General features: G+C 46.9%; 1 protein-coding gene across 1 annotated transcript in view; it reads left to right on the top strand.

Moving 5' to 3' along the window:
* SLCO5A1 (solute carrier organic anion transporter family member 5A1) overlaps nt 1-21,954 on the top strand; it is a 261,323-nt gene that overhangs the window by 158,214 nt on the left and 81,155 nt on the right. The window contains exon 5 of the mRNA XM_029591445.1: nt 9,679-9,843. Within this exon, the coding sequence (XP_029447305.1) occupies nt 9,679-9,843 (165 nt within the window). The remainder of the gene's footprint in view (nt 1-9,678; nt 9,844-21,954) is intronic.

Below are 21,954 nucleotides of genomic sequence, written 5' to 3'. Positions count from 1 at the left end.
TCGGTTCTCAAACCCGCTGACAGCCACGGGTTCGGAAAACGGACGCCGGCATAATTGAGCATCCGTCTTCCGACCTGCGGGCCGATTTTTAATTTATTTTTTTTTAATTTTTACTTTTTTTTTACTTTTGGGGCCTTCAACTTAATATCGCCATGATATTAAGTCGGAGGGTGCACAGAAAAGCAGGTTTTACTAGAGATTTGAATCGTAACCGGAATCGGTTATGATTCCGGTTCTGATTCACATCATAAATTTTTTTTTGTGCGGCCCGATCGCGGTTTTGTTTATCGGCTGCGCCCGAGCCGATAAACAAAAAAACCCACCCGCCCTTTTAAAACTGATCCCTTAGCTTCCCCCACCCTCCCGAACCCCCCCAAAACTTTTTACAAGTACCTGGTGGTCCAGTAGAAGTCCCGGGAGCAATCTCCCGCTCTCGGGCCGTCGGCTGCCACTAATAAAAATGGCGCCGATGGCCCTTTGCCCTTACCATGTGACAGGGTATCCGTGCCATTGGCCAGCCCCTGTCACATGGTAGGAGTAATGGACGGCCGGCACCATCTTTAAAAATGCACATACTCAGATACATGTGTATATGGGCGCCCACTTGCAGATTTTAAAGTTATCTTTTAAGAGTATAAAGCTATATATTTGGAGACTCTGGTTTGATTTCCCCTTTCTTCTACTCTTTTACCTTAGCTATGTTATCTCCTTGTCCTTAAGTCGAGATAGTAAATTTTTCTAGCATGAAACTATAAACCTATGAATTATCTTTCATAGTACTGTGTGTACTAATAGTATTAATATATGACAATCCATGAATATATGCAGATATAGGAGAGCTTGAGGTATCCCTCACCTGCCTTCTATCTGTTTGGCCTATCTCTCATTTACTCTCTCATGTACTCTGTTCTGTCATGTACTCTGGTTTACATTCTTTTCCTCCACAATCTGAAGTCTGAGCTCTAGATTTTTTTTTAATCCTCTCATCTCTTTCCATGGTTCTATTGCCTCATTGTCCTCTATGATGGTCTACTTTCCTAGACCTCTTGGTAGGAGGAGAGCAACACTGCTGAAACAGGCTGATTACTCTTTATCATATTCCTCATTGCTTTATCTTGAGTAAGCTGCACTATAGGCTCAGAGAACCAAGCTAAATAAGCTAGGATGAGGGAGGCTGAACTTGTTTCAAGAAAAGTGGCCTAAAAGTATAACCTAACATAACATAAAGGAAGAGTGGTCATACTATGGAGGTAGGTGAGGAGACAGAGGGATGAAAAGGTGATGGGTAGGTGATTGGATTGCATGAGAATGAGGAGGATGGGACCACACCGAAGAATGATCAAGCTACATGTTGGGGGGAGTTGGAGGAAGAGGATTGGGAACCATATGGGATGGGTGATCATGTCACAATGGAGACTGGTAGTGCACAGGATAGCTTAAAAATATATATTTGACAATGGAGACTGGGACAGGACTGCAAAGATGGGTAATCCACAGGTGACATCAGTGGCCATTTCATATGGCAACCATTTTCACAGCAATGTCTGTAAAACCACCATTGACACCTTTTTAAAATTTTATTGTAGAATGCCATAGTTCTGTTTAAATATAGTTACAGTTTTGGTTGTACCTGCGTTGCTCATTAATAAAAATGATTTTGAAAAAAAAAAAATACAGTTTTCAGCCAACTGCTATGTTAGTCTTTCGAGGGCCACCCTAACCTTCTCCCTAAGGCAATGGAAACTGCCTTATATATCTGCCCTAAAAGGATAATTAACTTATAGAAAAATTATATTGTATCTCACATTCTGTTTGCACTATTGGTATGTTATGCAAGCAGTAAGGACCTGTAAGTATAAAAAATGTTTGACAATTCTAAAACAATTTTAATTCATTATAATAGAGGTTTGTTTAGCTTATATTTTAAATTGAAATTCCTAGAATGAGGCTTACAGTAATAATAATGACTTCCATAGTTGGGCATTTCTTGTTAGTAATGCCCTGATGTATTAGATATCTTTAACAGTGCCTCAAAACCGCCATCTCTTTGCTGCCCAAACTGCCGTTCCTGAAACAGATAGATGCACATTTATTTATTTAGTGATTGATTGATTGATTGACATTGGATATTTCACATGTTACCATGAATGGCCTCAAAGTATATTACATCTACACAAGCAAAGTATATCAGTTCAGACGTCTGCTTTTCTTTCTTAGGGCCAGATGTACCAAAGAGTTTCTCCCATTTTTGGTGTAATTTTGTAACATCATTCATAAGTTAGCTGGCAAACAGAAACATAAATTACACCAATTTTCAAAGCAGACTTTTACACACATAAGTCTGTTTTGAAAATTATTTTACCAAATCTATCTGCAAAAGTTACATCTGTTAAAACATCTGCACAATTTTTCCAAGAAAATTTATGTGCATACTTTTTAAAATCCAAAAGTTTGTAAGTCCAAACCCCTCCATAACTCCGCCCCCTGGAACACTTCTGCTCTGTCCAGGCACAAATTGTTGCATCGGAGGTGGACCCTTGGGCCGAGGTGGTATTGACGCAACCCGTAGGCGAGGACCTACGGGTTACCACCGTTGGCAGGTGGAGTGGGCTGAAGGCAGAGGCCGCTGGAGCTTCACCTATACCAGCCCTCATTCCCTGCGGGTTGAGCCTTTGGGTGCCAGGGCCGGCAGGACTTAGGTGGGCCTCAAGGTTGAATAGTGAGAGAGGTTGGTTCAGCCCAGAGACAGCAGACGATAGGTGGCATAGTCCTACCCTGAACTGGGTAAGGTACTGGAACTCGGGCACCAATGAAACAAAGGCTGACTGAAGGCGCTCGAGCAAAGATAGGCCGAAGCCTAATGTCCTCGTCCAGGGAGTAGGCTAGGAGAGGCGTCAAAGACAGGCTTGGATCAGGGCTGGCGGCAATGTGGAAGTCGTGGCAAGCAATGCTGAGATCTGATCACGGAGAAGTCAATAGCATTGGTCAATCGAAGTAATGGTCTGATCACGGAGAAGTCAATGGCATTGGTCAATCGAAGCAGTGGTCTGATCACGGAGAAGTCAATAGCATTGGTCAATCGAAGTAATGGTCTGATCACGGAGAAGTCAATAGCATTGGTCAATCGAAGCAGTGGTCAAGGTCTGGAGATAGGCTGTTGCATAGTCAGGTGCAGCAGAGGTCTGGGTCTGGAGATAGGCTGTAGCGTAGTCAGGCGTAGCAGAGGTCTGGGTCTGAAGATAGGCTGTAGTGTAGTCAAGCAAAGTGAAGTCGATATCCATGTAGTCAATCCAAGGCATAGGCAGGGCAGGAACGAAGAGAACAGGAACCAGGAACAACAAGGGTCAGGAGAAGAGAGTAGAGACGAATCTCTCACAGCAACGAGTACTCGAGTAGCGAGGAGACCTGTTGCAAAAGAAACTCTATGGAGCGAGGCGTGAGCTTAAATACACTGAGGAGTTTGATGTCATCATCCGGGGCCGCAGCCAGGTTCCCGCCACGGGCCCTTCATAAGGATCAGCGATACGCGCGCATGCGCCTAGGGAGAGCCGCGGCACCGGTAGTGGCTTCTCTCCGCGGGCTACCCGGAGAGTTCCGACAAGCAATGGCACCTTGACCTGAAATACTGGGGACCATGGTGGAGCCGGAGGCACTGGGGGTGGCCCGAGGTTGGAGCTGGCGGCCCACAGCTGCTAGCGAGGAGGAACCAGAAGCTGAAGTCCGTGTACGAAGGTGAGAAGGCCGCGCCGCGGGTCTGCTGCGGACGGCATGCGTAACAGTACCCTCTCTTTACGCCCCCCCTGTTGGAGGTCAGGGTTTGCCCGGATGGGCATGATGATAGTTCAGGAGGAGATTCTTGTCCAGGATGTTCTGAGCTGGTTCCCATGAATTTTCTTCGGGTCCATAACCCTCCCAGGAAAGGAGGTATTCCCACCAGCATCCCCTATGGCGGATGTCTAGGCCTCGTATCGGATTCTGCCACCAATGGAGGTGGCTCAGGAGCCTTCGGGGCAGGCCAGGATAGGACCACAGGTTTTAAGAGTGATACATGAAATGTATTATGTATTCCCAGCGTAGGAGGCAGCCGAAGCTGGTATGTAACGGGTCCAATGTGTCAGGTAATTGAGAAAGGACCAATATTTCTAGGAGCAAATCTCTGGGACTGTATTCGAAGTCGGATACACCGAGTACTTAACCAGACTTTCTGGCCAGGGAGGAATTCAGGAGCCGAGCGACGTCGACTGTCAGCAGTTCTCTTGGCCCTGGAAGCAGCCTGATGCAAGCGGAGGTTTGTCTGCTCCCATAACATCTTAAGGGCATCTACAGTAGCCTGTGCCGCAGGGGACTGCACTGATAGATACGAGTAATGGTGGTCGTGGTTGTTTCCCATAGACAATAGAGAATGGTGATGTTCCCATAGCAGTGGCGATATGGGAGTTGTGAGAAAACTCAGCCCAGGATAAACGTTCGGACCAATTGTCTTGGCGGTCATTGATGTATACGCACAGGAAGGCCTTCAAGGAGTGATTCATTCACTCAGCTTGTCCGTTAGCTTGGGGATAATAGGCAGTTGTTAAACTGATATTAATACCAAATTTTCGGCAAAGGGCGCACCAATATCTAGCAATAAACTGGGGGCCTCTGTCTGAAACAATGTCCTTGGGTAAGCCATGCAATCTAAAGATATGGTGGAAGAATAAACTTGCTAACTCTGGAGCAGATGGTAGGCCCGGTAGAGGGATGAAATGGGCCATTTTTGAAAATCGGACTATGGTTACCCATATTACGTTGTGACCCTTTGAGGGCGGAAAATCCACGATGAAATCCGTAGACAGATGGGTCCACAGTTCCTTGGGTACTGGAAGTGGTTGTAGAAAACCCCAAGGTCAACCAACCGACCTTTGCTGTGCACAGATGTTACAGGATTTGATATACGCTTTAGCATCAGAGACCATGGTGGGCCACCAGAAGAACTGCTGGAGCATTGCCAAGGTCCGTGCTTGTCCTGGGTGACCGGCAAATTTGGAATCATGTGCCCAGCAGAGAACTCTTTCTCAGAGTCATCGGGGCATGACTGTCTTTCCAATGGGAACTGGGTGAGTGGCAGATAGACAAATACAGGCTGGGTCTATTATATGAGTAGGTTCTTCTGGAGTGTCTTCAGGCTCGAAGGATCATGATAGGGCATCTGCCCAGATTCTTGTCTGCAGGGAGATAGCGAAGTTCAAAATCGAACCTAAAAAAGAACAAGACCCATTGAGCTTGACGGGCATTGAGACGGGCTTGACTTAAATGTTCCAGATTCTTATGATCGGTGAACACTGTGAATCTGTGTTGTGCGCCCTCTAGCAATGGGCGCCATTCTTCAAGGGCTAATTTTATGGCGAGTAGCTCACGATCCCCTATGCTGTAATTTTGCTCTGCAGATGAAACTTTGCGGGAGTAAAAGGAGCATGGAACTATGGTACCAAAGGTGGTGCGTTGACTCAGGACTGCCCCAGCCCCAATGGCGGAGGTGTCAATTTCCACTAGGAAAGGACGATTTTGGTCGGGATGATGTAAGCAGGACCATCTTTAAGGCAAAGGAAGGCTGCGAAGGCTTCCGGAGTCCAATTTCACGTATCTTGACCTTTATGGGTTAAGGCCGTCAGTGGAGCAACTAGGGTAGAATAATGTGGGATGAAGTGACGATGGTAGTTGAGGAATCCCAGGAAGTGCTGGAGAGCCTTGAGACCCACAGGCTGTGGCCAATCCTGGATTCTTTTTAACTTGGCTGGGTCCATAGAAAACCCTTGTTGGGAGATAATATAACCAAGGAAGGGTAGGCTGGATTTCTCGAACAAGCATTTGTCCAATTTTGCAAACAGATGGTTCTCACAAAGGTGTTGAAGGATGCTTCGTACATCAGTGCTCCGCATAGATCCAGCTTTGTAAATATAGATGCACCCTGAAGACGATCAAATAATTCAGAAATTAATGGCAAGGGATACTTATGAGTGATGGTGTTTAGGCCGCGGTAGTCAATACACGGCCTAAGTGACCCATCATTTTTGGTCACAAAAAAGAATCCTGCCCCAGCAGAAAAAGTAGAGGGGCGGATGAATCCCTTCGCAAGATTCTCTTGGATGTATTCCGTAATAGCCCTCATCTCAGGGAGAGACGGGGTAGGTTCATGCTTGAGGAGACATGGTCCCTGGAAGGAGAACGATAGGACAATCAAACGTTTGGAGAGGCGGAAGAAGGTCAGCTTTTTGCTTGGAGAACACGTCCTCAAAGTCTGTGTAAGGGGCCGGTATGCCAGAAGACGTGGCAGCGAGAGGAACCACGGATGGAGGTATCACTTTCTGGAGACAAGACTGGTGGCAGGCGGGACCCCACTCCACTAGTTGCAACGAACCCCGGTTGCATTGGGGAGAATGCTTCTGTAGCCAAGGGAGCCCAAGAACTACTGCGTGGATGGATTTCAACACTAAAATTTCGAGTTCCTCAGTATGTAAGGTACCAGTGCATAGCTGGACAGGTTCCGTAGTCAGGGAAATTCGGCCAGGTAACGGTTCTCCGTAAATAGACGCAATACATAAGGAGGTTTCAAGCGAATGGGTTTTTATACCCAAAAGCTGAACAAGGTCCTTGAAATGAAATTACCTCCTGCTCCAGAATCTACCAGAGCAAGAACTGGAAAGGACCGGGAATCCCAGATTAGGGTAATTGGTACAGATAAGTGAGGGGCCGGAGAGGTTGCACCCAAGTTCAGGACCCCTACTGAACTCGGGCCGGGAAGTTTCCCAGACTGGTAGGGCAAGTCTATAGATGGTGGCCGGAGGCGCTCTTCTGGTGTCAGCTGCCCACGACCCAATTGCATGGGCTCTTCCATCTTAACCACCATAGTATCTCTGCTTGGAGCAGGGTTAGTAATCAGTGGCGAATGGGATCAAACCCGCAAAGGCTTCTTGGGCATCCAACTCTCCCGGTGAACCTCTTGGAGTCAGTGGTCAATTTGACCTGCCAAGTCTATAAGGTCCTCAAGAGAGGAAGGGAGCTCCTGTGCGGCCAACTCATCCTTCAGCTGCGAGGAGAGTCCATCCAGGTAGATAGCTCGGAGGCAGTCTTCCTGCCAGGCGAGCTCAGTAGCCAAAGTACGAAACTCGATGGTATAGTCAAAGAGACTTTTTAGACCTTGACGGAGATGTAATAAGTTGGTGCTTGCCATGGCATCTCGCCCAGGATCATCAAAGATCTGTTGAAACACAGCCACAAACTGAATCAGTTCCATTAACAAGGAATCAGAGCGTTCCCTTAGGGAGGAGGCCCAAGCCAGCGCCTTCCCCTCGAGGTGAGATAAGATGAAGGTAACTTTAGTCAATTCATCCTGAAAGATGGAGGGCTGCAGAGCGAATTGCATATAACATTGCAATTCAAGACTTGCACGATGATTCACAATTCAAGACTTGCACGATGATTCACAAGGCACTACATAACATCTCCCCCCTCAACTTAACTTTCCAGCTTCAACTACAATCTTCTAACAAACCAACCAGAAGGGCATACCAGAATAGAATGATCACCCAACCTGCTAAATCTACCCTGAGGAAACGTGCTCTATCCACAGCAGGCCCGTCTCTCTGGAACTCACTACCACCGGACCTCCGCCTTGAACCGTGCCATACTACTTTCAAAGTGAAACTCAAGACTTGGCTTTTTCATCAAGCTTTCCCAGAGAGCTAAAAGCAAGAAGAACAAACTTTCAGCCTTGTCTTACAGCATTATTGTAATGTTCATATTGTGTCAGTTATATGTTTCAAGTTGTTTTCTAAGTTGTTCTCTAAGTTGATCTTAGCTGTTTCATAATAGATTTTACCTTGATTATTATCCGTTCATTATATTCGATATGTTCCATGTAAACCGCCTCCCCGGCGATAGTTATTTCTGTTAAATGTGAACCGGAGTGATATGTATTGTATACAGGAACTTCCGGTATATAAAAACCAAAAATAAATAAATAAAATAAATAAATAAACATTGGTTAATAAACCCTCTGCAGAGTCTGGAATCACCATTGAAGCACGGGGGTGCTGGGAGGGCCACTGGGAGGGCCAAAAAGGCTCAAGGCATCGATGGAGATGGCTGTGGATAAGGAGGAGCCGGAATACAAACTGGATTATTACTGAGGGCATCAAGCCAGGCGTGAAGACGATCCATGGAGAAGGCCAATGCCTTGATAAACTTCTGCTGTTCTTGTACCTTGGATGCCAGACCTGGGATGGCCCGGAGGGCACGCAGCTCCACCGAGTCCATGGACTTAGCAACCTGTTGGTCGAAGGTGGACCCATGGGCCGAGATGGGGTTGACGCAACCCGTAGGTGAGGACCTACGGGTCCCCACCGTTGGCAGGTGGAGTGGGCTGAAGGCAGAGGCCACTGGAGCTTCACCTATACCAGCCCTCGTTCCCTGCGGGTTGAGCCTTTGGTGCCGGGACCAGCAGGATTTAGGTGGGCCTCAAGTATGAATAGCGAGAGGTTAGTTCAGCCCAGATACAGCAGGTGGCGTAGTCCTACCCTGGACTTGGTAAGGTACTGAACTCGGGCACCAATGGAACAAAGACTGACTGAGGGCACTCGAGCAAAGATAGGCCGAAGCCTAATAAGTCCACGTCCAAGGTATAGGCTAGGAGAGGTGTCAAAGACAGGCTTGGATCAGGGCCGGCAGCAATGTGGAAGTCGTGGCAAGCAATGCTGAGATCTGGTCACGGAGAAGTCAATAGCATTGGTCCAATCGAAACAATGGTCAAAGTCTGGAGATAGGCTGTAGCGTAGTCCGGCGTAGCTGAGGTCTGGGTCTGGAGATAGGCTGTAGTGTAGTCAAGCAAAGCGAAGTCAATATCCGTGTAGTCAATCCAAGGCATAGGCAAGGCAGGAATGAAGAGAACAGGAACCAGGAACAACGAGGGTCAGGAGAAGAGAATAGAGACGACTCTCTCACAGCAACGAGTATTCGAGTACCGAGGAGACCTGTCTCAAAGGCAACGCTATGGAGCGAGGCCTGAGTTTTAAATACACTATGGAGTTTGACGTCATCATCCGGGGTTGCGGCCAGGTTCCCGCTGCGGGAACCTGGCCGCAAGCGGGAACCTGCATCGCTGATCATAAGGATCAGCGATGCACGCGTGCACGCCTTGGGAGGGGTGCGGTGCCGGTAGTGGCGTCTCTCCGCGGGCCACGCAGAAAGGTCCGACAAGCAATGGCATCTTGACCTGAAACGCTGGGGACCATGGTGGAGCCGGAGGCATAGGGGACGGCCCGAGGTCGGTGCTGGTGGCCCACTGCCACTCGCGAGGAGGAACCGGAAGCTGGAGTCCGTGTAAGAAGGTGAGAGGGCTACGCTGCGTGTCTGCCGCGGACTGCACGCTTAACACAAATGACATAAGCACATAAGTTTACCCACATATTGGGTAAGCAATTTTACAGAAGCCAATATCTCCCAGTAAAACACCTTTTTACATGTAAAAATGTTTTGCAAAATTATCTTTTTTGTATCTGTGGGAAAAATACTTAATACATCTGGCCCTTAATGTAAACATAATGAAATACCAATAGGTCATTTTTTTCAGGTTCAATTTAAGGAATCTGAATTTGTTTTCCATTTATTTTTTTAATAATTAACTTCTTGTTATTTTTTTAGACCTTCCAAGAACAGCTGTCAGAATCTTAAGCAACATGACATTCCTTTTTGTAAGTTTGTCATATACAGCTGAGTGTGCCATTGTCACCGCTTTTATTACCTTCATTCCCAAGTTCATCGAATCACAGTTTGGCATCCCAGCTTCCAATGCCAGCATCTACACTGGTAAGGCATTGCTATTAATGCTGCATTGAAATAGTTTTTGTTTTTATTATTATAAAAAGACTAATAGAGTAAATGTTTAGATGGGTTCTAAAGGTAAATCAATTATTTCACAAACTATCTAAAGCATCACTCTGTGGGTTTTATATTAGAGAACAGGCAATTTTTTGCAAATTTGATTTGGTTTCATAGAAACTTAAATTGCTTTATTATAGTTTTATTTTGTATTGTGGAGGAAACACCTATTTTCTGAAGACAAGCAGTTCATGGTAGTTACCTTAGTAGGTCATATAATCACTGAATAGCTATCCATTTCAGATCTTTCTAGAAAGACTTTAAAGCCTTTCCATGCAGTTGAGGGAAATCCCATGTTGGCCATGGCCCCTCTGCTCCCCTCTGTTTCCTATTTGTTTTCCAAGGATGTCCAGAGTATTGTTGCGCTTCCCGGCCGCGTCCGCTCCGCAGCCGGGCCTGCTCATCTTGCTCTCCCGCCACGAGCTCTGGGCTTTCCTCCTCCGCAGCCAGTTCGTGGCGTCCCCGGCTCCCCCGCTCACCGTCTCCGATGCCGGCTTCACAGCGGAGCTCCTGTAGGGGTCCACGTCTTCCTGCTCCTCGGCCCCGCCCCTAGGCGCGCGCGGCCAATGTCGCCCTCTTTAAAGGGCCAAGCGCGGGAAAGCCAAGCCCGACGCTTCCTGATGACATCACGCAACCCAGGTATAAAAGACAAGGCCCATTCCCCTAAATGGTGCCTTGGCAATCGGGTCGTACACTCCAGTGTTCCTTAGTTTGCCTTCCAGCGTCTCTTGTTCCAGCGTCTCTTGTTCCAGTGTCTCTTGTTCCAGTGTCTCTTGTTCCAGTGTCTTTTGTTCCAGCGTCTCCTGTTCCAGCGTCTGCTGTGTCTCTTGTTCCAGCGTCTCCTGTTTCAGCATCTCCTGTGTCTCCTGTTCCAGCATCTCCTGTTCCTTCACCTCTCCATCCCTGGTAGTACCCTTCGGACTGATCTCACAGTACTGACCTTTGCCTGTTCTCTTACTACTCCTGATTGCTGCCTGACCTGACCTCTGCCTGTTCTCTGACCATTCTTGATCGCTGCCTGGAACTTGACCTCTGCCTGACCTGACTACTTTTGATCGCTGCCTGGAACTTGACCTCTGCCTGACCTGACTATGCCCGGATTGACTACAGGTACCGACCCCTGCTTCGGCTGACCATTCTGGACTGATACTCTGGCCTTGATCCTCGCTATCCACTTGGACACTCTCTTTTGGCCTCCTGCGACCTTTGGACATCAACCGCACATCCTTATTCGTGGTGGGCACTCCTCTGAACTTCCTCTCTAGGAGACCCTGCGAGGCCCACCTAAGACCAGGCGGCCCGGGTAACCAAGGGCTCAACCTGAGGGAACCCCGGGTTGCTGTTGGCGAAGCTCCAGTTAGCCTCTGTCTCCTCCTGGTGGCAGGCGCTGTCCGGGTCCGACCGGTCATACCAATCCTACACCAGGCCAAGGGTCCACCTCCAGCGCAACAAGTATAAGCTTAGCAGACCTGTTTCTTTGCATGCCATTACACTTTTAAAACACGGCAGGATTGCAAAGTTAGCAGGATAAACTTATCCAACTAACTTTGGAAGGATATTCAGTGGTGCAGTCACACTAAAAGAAATAAAGATAGCTAGGTAAGTTTAACTTTAGAACTACTCTACAGCACAATAGGAGTTAGCCAGATAAGTTATCTAGTTAACACTGAACATCTGAGTTAGCCGGATAACTTAGCTGGCTATCTTAACTCCGCCCCAGAACACTCGAAACAATCCAGCTAAATTTTAAATGGATAATAAGTTGTCTGACTAAAATTTAGCTGGATAATTGGGGGACTTATTCAGAAGTCATCATTTAGCCAGATAGCTCACAAATTATCTGACTAAGGGCCTCATTTTCCAATAACACATTAGGGGGCGTTACCAATGCAAATGAGGCTTCTTTCAGACCACAATAGTCCCAGAGAGAGAGAGAGAGAGAGAGAGAGAGAGAGAGAGAGAGAGAGAGAGAGAGAGAGAGAGACTTACTAAAGTGCCTATGCCCTAGACAGGTATTTCAATCCCTATGGGAGGGCCACCTACTAACTCGGGGGTGGGGATTAGGCATGAGCGTCGGGGGAGTGAATCTCCAAGAAGAGCGTCGGGGGAGTGAATCTCCAAGAAGAGATTTGGGCAACGTTCTCTCCACCTAGCTTGATGGACACTCTACCTGGGCAACAACAAGCTAGGTGGAGAGAACGTTGCCCAAATCTCTTCTTGGAGTGAGCTTCCTCACTCCGACGGCCAGCAAATCTGCACTAGAGACCACTGTTCTGTCCGTACAACACTGTGGCTGTTTCACCGCACACGATAGTTTTGCATATGATCCACCCCCTGACAAATTTGCATTCGCAAGCGGTAAACTCTTTTGAAAATGAGGCCCTAAATGCTGTTGAATATTGAGCCCATATTTTCCTAGATATTTATTTAAATTTGCTTTAAATCTTTTTCAATCTGATAGCCAGCACAAAGGATATTTTTCTTCCCCTGTTGTAAACTGTTAGGCTGTTTCAGCTATTTTTTTTCAGATTTTCTTTAGTCATCTAACTTCTTGCAAATTTCTCCAACATTTCATTTTCTGTGTCAGTTTTCCTCACTGTGTCCGAGAAGCAGACCAGCAACTTCAACTTCTGTCTCAAGTACAAATAAGATGTCCTTCATGGATTTTATTACATGTATCTGGAGCGACACAAAAATCACTTGCGAAATAGTTTCTGCGTTCAGAATATAATATTTGCACACAGTTATTATCTTGAGCAGTTCAGGCCTGAAAGATCAGGTTTTTCCTGACTATAAGCAGGCTGAATTAGCCTGCTGTCTGGGACGTCCTGCGGGCGGCCCCTAAGTAGAGCTTCTCTCCAAGAATACAGAGCTTTGTCTCTGTGCACATCAGTCTTTTTTCTTCTGTGTTGCTAACCGCAGCATATTTTCTTTCTCTCCATTCCATGAGGTCAGGTGGTATCGTGGACGGAACTTCGATTAGTATCACCTATCAAGATTTGCTGAGCAGTGACATGGTCATTTATGCACACCTTTTCCAAGCATTATCGCTTGGATGTGTGGGCTCGGGAGGATGCCGCATTCACACAGGTGGTATTGATAGGACCATGATCAGCTTTCCACCCATTCAGGAGTAGCTTTGGTACATCTCTCTTGTGGGGATTGGCCTGCTTGAGTGCAGAGGAAGGAGAAATTACTACTTACCTGATAATTTCCTTTCCTTTAAGGAGGGAATGCTAATCCCCACCCCGCCCTCATATGCCGATTGTGCCTTTAGTTTGCCTTTCAGGTGAGGATATGGCAGACTGTTATTCCTGCTTTTTGTGGCTTAACGAACCTTCAGTTTAGTAAATGTTTACTTTTTTGACTGAGCTGAGTGTTATCTATTGTTTGGAAGCATGCATGGTTGATTGTTAATAATCATGTTCGAGTTTAATCAGTTGTCCATAGTTTGGCTTTTTCAGAGGATACTGATGGGCTGATGTCGGGGCAGGGCTATATATCCATGACATCAGCTTCTTACTCCATCTCCATCTACTGGAAGAGGTGCATAATCTACTCGTGGGGATTGGCCTGCCCTCCTTATGGGAAAGGAAATTATCAGGTAAGTAGTAATTACTCATTTCTGTCGATAAGCAGAGCCGAATTAGCCATGATCTGTGGGTGACATCAGGCAGCACTGAACAGAACTGTCTCTTCAAGCTAGTAGAGCTTTGAGTTCTACTGAGCATGTGCAGGAGTTCCTGCATAGGTATTGCCTCAGAATCTCCTCAGTCTGTTCTTTGTCTACACTTCTTACAGATAGCTAATCTGTCTCTCTCTAAAAGTTTTCTCCTTAGTCATTTTTCTTCCATCTTACTGATACCAGCGACCCACAACAGCATTTTTCAGGTATAATCCTAAAAAAAAATAAAGAGAAAAGGAAAGCAAAGAACAGGAGGAGTTTTCTATGAGGAACTTCTCAAAACTTCCTAATGGTCTTGAAGAAAACTACCCGATCTACTATGTCTAGGAGACAAACTTTTTGGAGAAAAGTTGAGAGAAACTGTGTCCCAGATCAAAGAACTGAATGTAGCTGTTCAATCGCTGTCTATTTCAGAAGATCCATACCCATCTAACAGGAGAATTTTCTTGACTTACCAGTGTCCATATTACCCAAAAAAGTCATACAGATTGTATCATCAATATAGATTACCCTTTTGAAAATGAATCATCATGGCTCCAAGAAAAGGATGGCAAAGAGAACATCTCCAGCAAAAATCACAACAGCAACCAGCAAAACCAAATCAAAGTTTTTGATGGTTCAAAATCTGATATCAAAACGTCAAGTGGGGGTCAGAATTCAACTATTTCCATCAATTTGGAACCAAATATCAAAGGACCAATGGGTCTTAAAAATAGTACAACAAGGTTACCATCTAAATTTCATACGCCAGCCAGTAACCTCTCACACAGCTGTGCCAACGTTCAATCCCACTCACCTTCCAATTCTTCAGCACGAAGTACAACTCTTCATACAGAATGCAGTTGAGGAGATACCTCCTTCCTGTCACAATCAGGGATTTCACTCCCAATACTTCTTAATTCCTAACAAGACATAGTATCTCTGTATCGCTCCAGGGTGAGACCACACCTTGAGTATTGTGTGCAATTCTGGTCACCGTATCTCAAAATAAATATAGATGCACTGGAAAGGTTCAGAGAAGGTTCAGAGAAGATCATGACCCTGATGTATAAAGCAAATAAATCCCAAGGTGCAATTTATTTAAGGAATTTGATACAGAGGCACATACCAATTCGAAATTTATGTTCAGCAGAGGGTATTTTATTTGAGGTGCCGGGTGTGAGGCAAGTAAATAAGGAGGGGCTCTGAAAGAAGATGTTTTTGGTATGCGGGCCTTTGATGTGGATTGCAGCTTCATTTTTAATCAGATAGGAGGTTAATTATGCAGCCTTTAGGAAGAAGGTGAAGGCATGGCTGTTTGTGCAAGCTAATCAGTGATGCTACATTATTTGTATTTTAATTATTTTAATGTGTTTTTAATTAATTTTATTGTTTCATTATATATGTTGGGAACCACCTTGGTCAGCTTGCTGTTTTGTATGGTACATAAAACAATTTATTTAACTGTTTTATGTACCATAAATAAATAAATAAAAGAAGGGTGACCAAAATGATAAAGGGCATGGAACAACTCCTCTATGAGGAAAGGCTAAAGAGGTGTTATGATCTCTGCCCGCGGGTTTCCCCGCGAGCAGGCAATCACCTTTTCCCCCATGCTGCCTACCCAACGCGGCACAGATGCCGCCGAAGTCGGGCCTCCCATGCGGCCCAGAGGCCGTCCATCAGGTCTCTCTTCATTGCGACAGGAGCCGCGGACTTCGCCCTGCCTTCTTCTCAGCCAAAGCCGCACCCGAAGTCCACGACCTCTTCGCGGCTGGAGGCCGCAAGCCCCGGCCTGGATTAGCGGCTGTAGCTACCCCTGGGGCCTCCTGCAGCGGCTGGAGCCGCTGCCGTCATCGGGCCTGCGTTCAGGCCCAGCCCTGCTTCCTGCGCACAGACGTCAATGCAGGACCGCTGTCCATGGTCCTGCACAGCCCTGCTTCCTTCCTTGTAGGAGCACGGCCGTGCCTCTCTTCTCTATTTAAAGGGCCCACGGCCAGATATGCCCTGGGCCCCACCTATGGACTATTTCCTGTTACAGCCCTATAAAAGGGCTGATCTTGTTATTGTTCCTTGCCTTGTATTGGAGTTACTTCACTCTGGAGGCTCCTGCCTGCCAGAGCTCCATCAGGTCTTCTTCGTGGAGCTCCTCATCGTCTCGTCTTCATGTCATGTCATGTCATGTCATAATTGCCTGAGGTCCCTGTCCAGGTGTCCTGGTGTCTCGTCTTCGGACGTCCTGCTTCCTTATGTTCCTGGTTCCTTGGTGTTGTGCTCCTATGTCTTCAGCACTCCTGAGCCTTCTGGTCCTGTCAGGCCTTGGTCCCTCGGATGACATCTTTCCCGAGCATGGAGTGGCCTGCAGGTGGAATTCGTTCCTGTGCTCCTGAGCCATCTTGTCCCGCCAGCCTTTGTGGAGCTCCGGATGACATATGGCTCCGTCGTTGAAGTTCTGCCTCAGCTGGATTCTTCCCTGCGCTCATCCCGCTCTCCGCGTGGTCCGTGACCACCCTCCTCGGGCTGTGTAGGGCGCACAGTGGGACAGGGTGGTCCGTGACCAGCCCATTGGGTCTGCCCGTGAAGGTGGGCTGAGTAGGGCACCTTGAGAGACAGTGCCAATGTCCTCCTACCCAGCTTCTCGTCTCATCTGGACTTTGTCAAGTTCCTTGTCTCATCCCTGGTGCCGTTGCATCAGCCTTGGTGTCATGTCTTCAACAGTCTTGGTGTCATGTCTTCAACAACCCTCGTCTGTGATGCCGTTACATCAACCTTGGTGTCATGCCTGCGTGTCAAGGTTTCCGTCTGCCCTCATCCTCAGGCCGGCCTGCTGCTCCATGTTGATCCAAGCGGCAGGTCCGAAAGGGCTTGGAGCGGTCGGAGGACCGTTCCCCTACCAACATCATCATGTTGTTGGCGCTGGGAGCTTGCAGGCCTGGCAGAGGGTAAGACCGTAGTCACGCCATGCTGGAATACGCCATCAACCCTCGGTTTGGTCCTGGATCCGTCTGGGGTCGGGCTGAGGCCCAAGGGCACACTAAACACCCGTTACACAACAAGAGGTTAGGGCTGTTCAGCTTAGAGAAAACATGGTTGAGGCAGGGATATGATAGAAGGGTATAAAATCACAAGAGGACTAGAACAGGTAAATGTGAATCATTTATTTACTCTTTCAGATAATACAAGGATTAGGGGACACTGCATGAAGTTAGCAAGTAGCACATTTAAAACAAATAGGAGAAAATTCTTTTCTACTCAATTATGCTCTAGAATTCATTGCCAGAGGATGTGGTTAAGGCAGTTAGTGTAGCTGAATTTAAAAAAGGTCTGGATAAGTTCCTGGAGAGAAGTTCTTAAACTGCTATTAATCAAATTGACTTAAGGAATATCCACTGCTTATTATGGGCATTAGTAGCATGGGATTTATTTGCCAGGTACTTGTATCCTGGATTGGCCACTGTTGGAAATGGGATGCTGGACTTGATGGAACCTTGGTCTGACCCAGTATGACAACTTCTTATGTTATGTTCTTAACGCTGCAGGACTCCAGCCTATTCTAGAGCTTCAAAATCTCTCTATCTCTACCGGAAGAAGTTCAAAATGTCTTCTCTGGGCACAATCTTTCCTTTCATTCAGCACAATGACTGGGTGTGCTCTTTAGATCTCAACAGATGCTTATGCACACATTCTGATACACTCGTCTTGTTGGCGTTTCCTATATTTCAAAGTAGGGATACATCACTTCCAATACAAAGTTCTTCTGTTTGGACATTCGGCTACCCCCCTAGCCTTCACAAAATGTCTTGCAGTGTTAGTAGCTCACTTACGTCAGTAGGGAATCTGAGTATTCCTGTGTCTGGTCAACTAGCTTCTTGCAGCCCCATTGAGAGAGACCCTGCAGTCACATCTCCAATCAGCCTCTTAGGTTCCTAAACAAATTTGAGAAGTCAGCTCTGGAACCAAATCTATAAATTCAATTCACTGGAGCAATTTAGATACGATGAGTTACAAGCATTCCTCCCTTCATATAGAATGATAGCTAATGCACTGCTGACATCAACATCCACAACAACCTTGCATATACTAGTCGTCAGGAGGCAAACGCAGGTGGTGAAGACCCAACCAGACCTTCACCTATACTAGCCCTCGTTCCGTGCAGGTTGAGCCCTTGGGAGCCGGGGCTGGCAGGACTTAGGAGCGGGTCTCTGTGCAAAGACGATCCAGAAGGCGGAAGTGAGGTCAGATGTACCAGTGGTTGGGGCTGGCAGCAAACAGGAAAATCCAGGAACGGGCCAGAGGTAAGGGCAGGCAGCTAACAGAAGAGACGGTAAGCAGGCATGTGGTCAGGGCAGGCAGCAGACAATGCAGAATCCAGGGACGGGCCGATTCAAGAACCAGGAGAGCAAGCCGAGGGGATGAGGAGCCAGAACAGGGACAGGAGCTGGACCAGGAACACACGGAGCAGGGCTGGATCAGGAACATACGGAACAGGGGCTGGATCAGGATCACATGGAGCAGGGGCAACTAGCAGCTCAGCGCAGAGTGGGACCTGTTGCTGAGGCAAGGATGGGGCAGCAGGGGCTGCCTTAAATAGCGATTAGGGTTGAAGTCAACATCCGGGGCTGCGGGAAGTTTTCCCGCCTCAGCCCCTTTAAATCTGGTTGAGAGCCGTGCGCGAAGGCCTAGCAGCAGTAGAGGCGGCAGCGCAGCGACGGCAGGGTCAGCTCCCTGCTGTGCTGGGGGGAAGCGATGGCGGTGGCCTGGAGAGCCACGAGGGAGGCCCAGACTGGTTCAGGGGGGTGAGTGTGGCCAGCCTTGAGGCTCTGCTGCCAGCCACCGCAACAGTTTTATTCACTATTCTCTTCCTAAAAATCCCTAACATTCTGTTTGGTTTTTTGACTGCTGCAGGATACTGAGCCAACGATTTCAATATATTTTCCACTATAACGCGCAGGTATTTTTCTTGGGTGGCAACTCCTAACATCATGTAAGTACAGCATAGGTGTTTTTGCTGTCTCTGTAGCCCCCCAGGAGCACTAAGAAACGCCCAGGCCCAAGAAGCTAGACATCAAGTAATGTGTCTGTGGGCAAAAAATGTCTATCACTGATGGCCAGAACTTTTGTTCAAGTGCCTGTGTCCATACAATGACTCTGCCAACTGTTATGGTTATGGCCGCATGTCCCATAGGGCTCAGAAGAACCGGGCATACAAGATGGCAGAATTCAGGAGCCGACGGAATTCTTCCTCATCAGTGGGTGATGAGTTACTGTTGCAACCGTCCCTTCTTGACGGCTTCACTCCGCCTACCTTTCTTTCTTTGCACCTCCTCTTGCTGTGGATGGATGCCTGGCTGCCGCGGCGTCTGGACCAGCGTCTCCGGCGTCCCTGGACCAGCGTCCCTGGACCAGCTGGTCCCTGGACCAGCGTCTCCGGCGTCCCTGGACCAGCTTGGGCGCTGCCTCCCGCCATGCTCCGCCTGTACCTTAGGGCGTATGCGCCACGCGGCCCTCACTCTTATTTCCTACTTGGTGCGAACCTCAGGGGCATCCCCCTGTGATGATGTCACACTGCCCGGATATTTAAAGCCTACAGTGTTTGCTAGCCTTTGAGTTAGCAAGGGATTCCTTACGGATGGGATTCGCTCTCTGTACCCAGCTACTCTGCCTCCAATTCTATTGGACTCTTAACGCTAATGGGGTACCCGCTCCTCGGGGGCCTCACTTGCTTTTCAGGTCGCTATCAGGAAACCGGTACTCGCTCCTAGAGGGCCATGTTCCCTGACTCACTGCCTCTTCCTACCTTCTCTTCTGCCTGGAAGGATTCGCTATCTTCAACACCAGTGAGTACTACCATCTTCACCTCAGAGCTGTTCCCTGGAACCAGGTACTCGTTCCGCGAGGGCCTGCCTCCATTCCAGCCCTGTCCATCTCCTACGTGGAACCGCTGTGTGAGTACATCACCTTCAAGCCTCTCAGCTCTCAGGGATCAGGTACTCGCTCCTCGAGGGCCTACTCTCCCTATCCTGGGGTTCTCCATACTGGGGCTTTGTGCATATTCCACTGTACTCATTATTCTCAGTTCTTTCCATTACAGCACTGCTACCGGAGGAATCGCTGTTCCAGCACCTGAGGGATACTAGCCCAGCCGGCCTACTTCAACTGCTCACCACTGCCACCTCTGGTGGCTTCACCATATTATTATTATTTTTTTTTTTTTAATTTTTTATTTATGATATTTCAATATACATACATTGAAAACAAATTCAAATCAGAAAAATGGAGAAAATCTTTTCCATCAATATAACTTAAATTATACAGATTGTATTTCACATCCACTTTATAAGAATACTGGGAAGAACCTTTTTTTTTTTTGCAGCGGAATTATAGGATTATTCATCTTTAACAGTAAACAACTGAAACGCAGTATAACACAACATTTACTCAAATGACCAACTGCCTCTACAATTTAACTTAGGAGTGGGAGTCCAAATATACACGCAGTTGTTCTGGATCAGTGAAAATGTATCTATCATTTTGGTAGATAATCATGCACCTACATGGGAATTTAAGGTAAAATCTGGCCCCTCTTACGAGGACCTGATTTTTTAGTGAAAGAAACATTTTCCTTATCTCTTGTGTCCTCCTGGTTATGTCCGGAAACACTCTTATTGAAGCACCATAGAAAAGTTGTGTATGTTTCCGGAAAGATTTTTTCAATATTTCATCTCTATCTTTATTATGAAGAAATGTCACCAATAACGTAGCTCTCAATTCTATTTTTGCTTCATATGATTTTTCCAGGAAATCGGATAAATTGTCAAAAGAGACTTTATCTTGTTCTTCTTGTTGTTGTATATTTTTCCCATTTCCTGGAACATAATAAATCTTCGATATTATTGGAATACTTGACTCTGGAAAATTTAAAATATTTACTAGGTAACTTTTCAGAAGGTCCACAGGTGTTGCCCATTTTGTTTTGGGGAAGTTTAAAAATCTAAGATTATTCTTTCTCAGTTCATTCTCCAGAAAATCCATTTTCTTCATAGTCATATTCTCAGATTTTATAAATTTTGTTTGTAATTCTTTTACATCTTTAAGATCTTTTTCTACTTTAATCGAAAATTTTTCAAGTGTTTGAACCTTATTTTCCAGCTTTTGTGTTCCCTCCATATTCTTTTTAACCGTTTTAGATAAGTCATTTATCGCCAAACTTATATTTGTTAAAACTTTCCAGATCTCAACAAGAGTCACTTTTTCGGGCATTTCCAGAGGAGCTAAAAGCACTTGTATCTCTGGCTCCTTACCTCCTATTTGTAGAGGCCCTTCTATGTCTGCTTCTCTCTGCCATGCTGCGCCACTGCTATCCCTGGAGCCCTTGTCTATCGGGCTCACCGGAGTCGAGGGTATCTCCCCATCTCTCCTCTGGGTTTTAGCGCGGTCGTCTGATAGTAAAGATGGCAAGCTCAGTTGTTCCATTCCCCCCTCTTCCGGGGGTTTGTAGATCATAAGAGGAACCGTTGGTGCTCCGGGGGTTAATGATAACTCTTCGACCAGGGCGTCGGGCAGCCGCTCTCCGCCTCCAACGCCAGCGGTCACACTCTCCGGCGTCTGTTGTGCCAAACGGAAGATTTCCTCTATCCTCGGCTGTCGGGAACTAGCGTCAGGAGTAGAGGTAGAAACCTCACGAATTCTAGCTTTTCTTTTCGAATGAGGCATTTGAAGGTAAGTTTAAAGGCAATTCAATACAAGAGAAGCAAAAACAAAAACGTAGCCTCAGGAGAGAGGATTTCCCGTGCTTACTGCGTGGCAGCCATCTTGGTTCCCCCTTCACCATATTATTTAATAAAAGATCAATCTCTGTTTGTGTGTCCTCAGCTGAGCCTGACCTGTGGCCCCTCATGGGACTGCCCCCTGTGGGCATGGTCAGCTGCCACAGTGTCCAAGGGTCCACCCAAACCTCACTAATTATAACAGTTACACAAGGGTTCCATTACTAAGTCTCCTTGCATAATGCAGCCCAAGGATCAAGCGGTTTAAAGAAGCATCAAGCTTCAGACCATTCAAAGGCTTCCTTGAGTAAGCAGATGTAGGTATTCCTTGGTACTACTGATGCAGGATCCCAGTGCACTAGACGGAGGCAAGTTTTCTGTCTCTTCAGCGAAGCATAAGAGCCTGTTGTGGGTGCTGTGTTTGAAGCACAAGGACCTGGAGTAGCAGGTGCTGTTGAAGCATAAGTTTGGCTCTAGATTTTCAGGACAGGTTCATCCAGCCCTGGTTGTACCCCATTGTTTGCTTGGACTTATTCTGATTTTCCTATTGCTTTCCCTAAGAAAAGCAAGACTATAAGTACCTGCATGTAGAGGAGTAAAACCAGGACT

The sequence above is a fragment of the Rhinatrema bivittatum genome, chromosome 2 (assembly GCF_901001135.1).
Source record: "Rhinatrema bivittatum chromosome 2, aRhiBiv1.1, whole genome shotgun sequence".
NCBI classification, from domain to species: domain Eukaryota; kingdom Metazoa; phylum Chordata; class Amphibia; order Gymnophiona; family Rhinatrematidae; genus Rhinatrema; species Rhinatrema bivittatum.
This window is presented reverse-complemented; position numbering and strand designations above follow the sequence as displayed.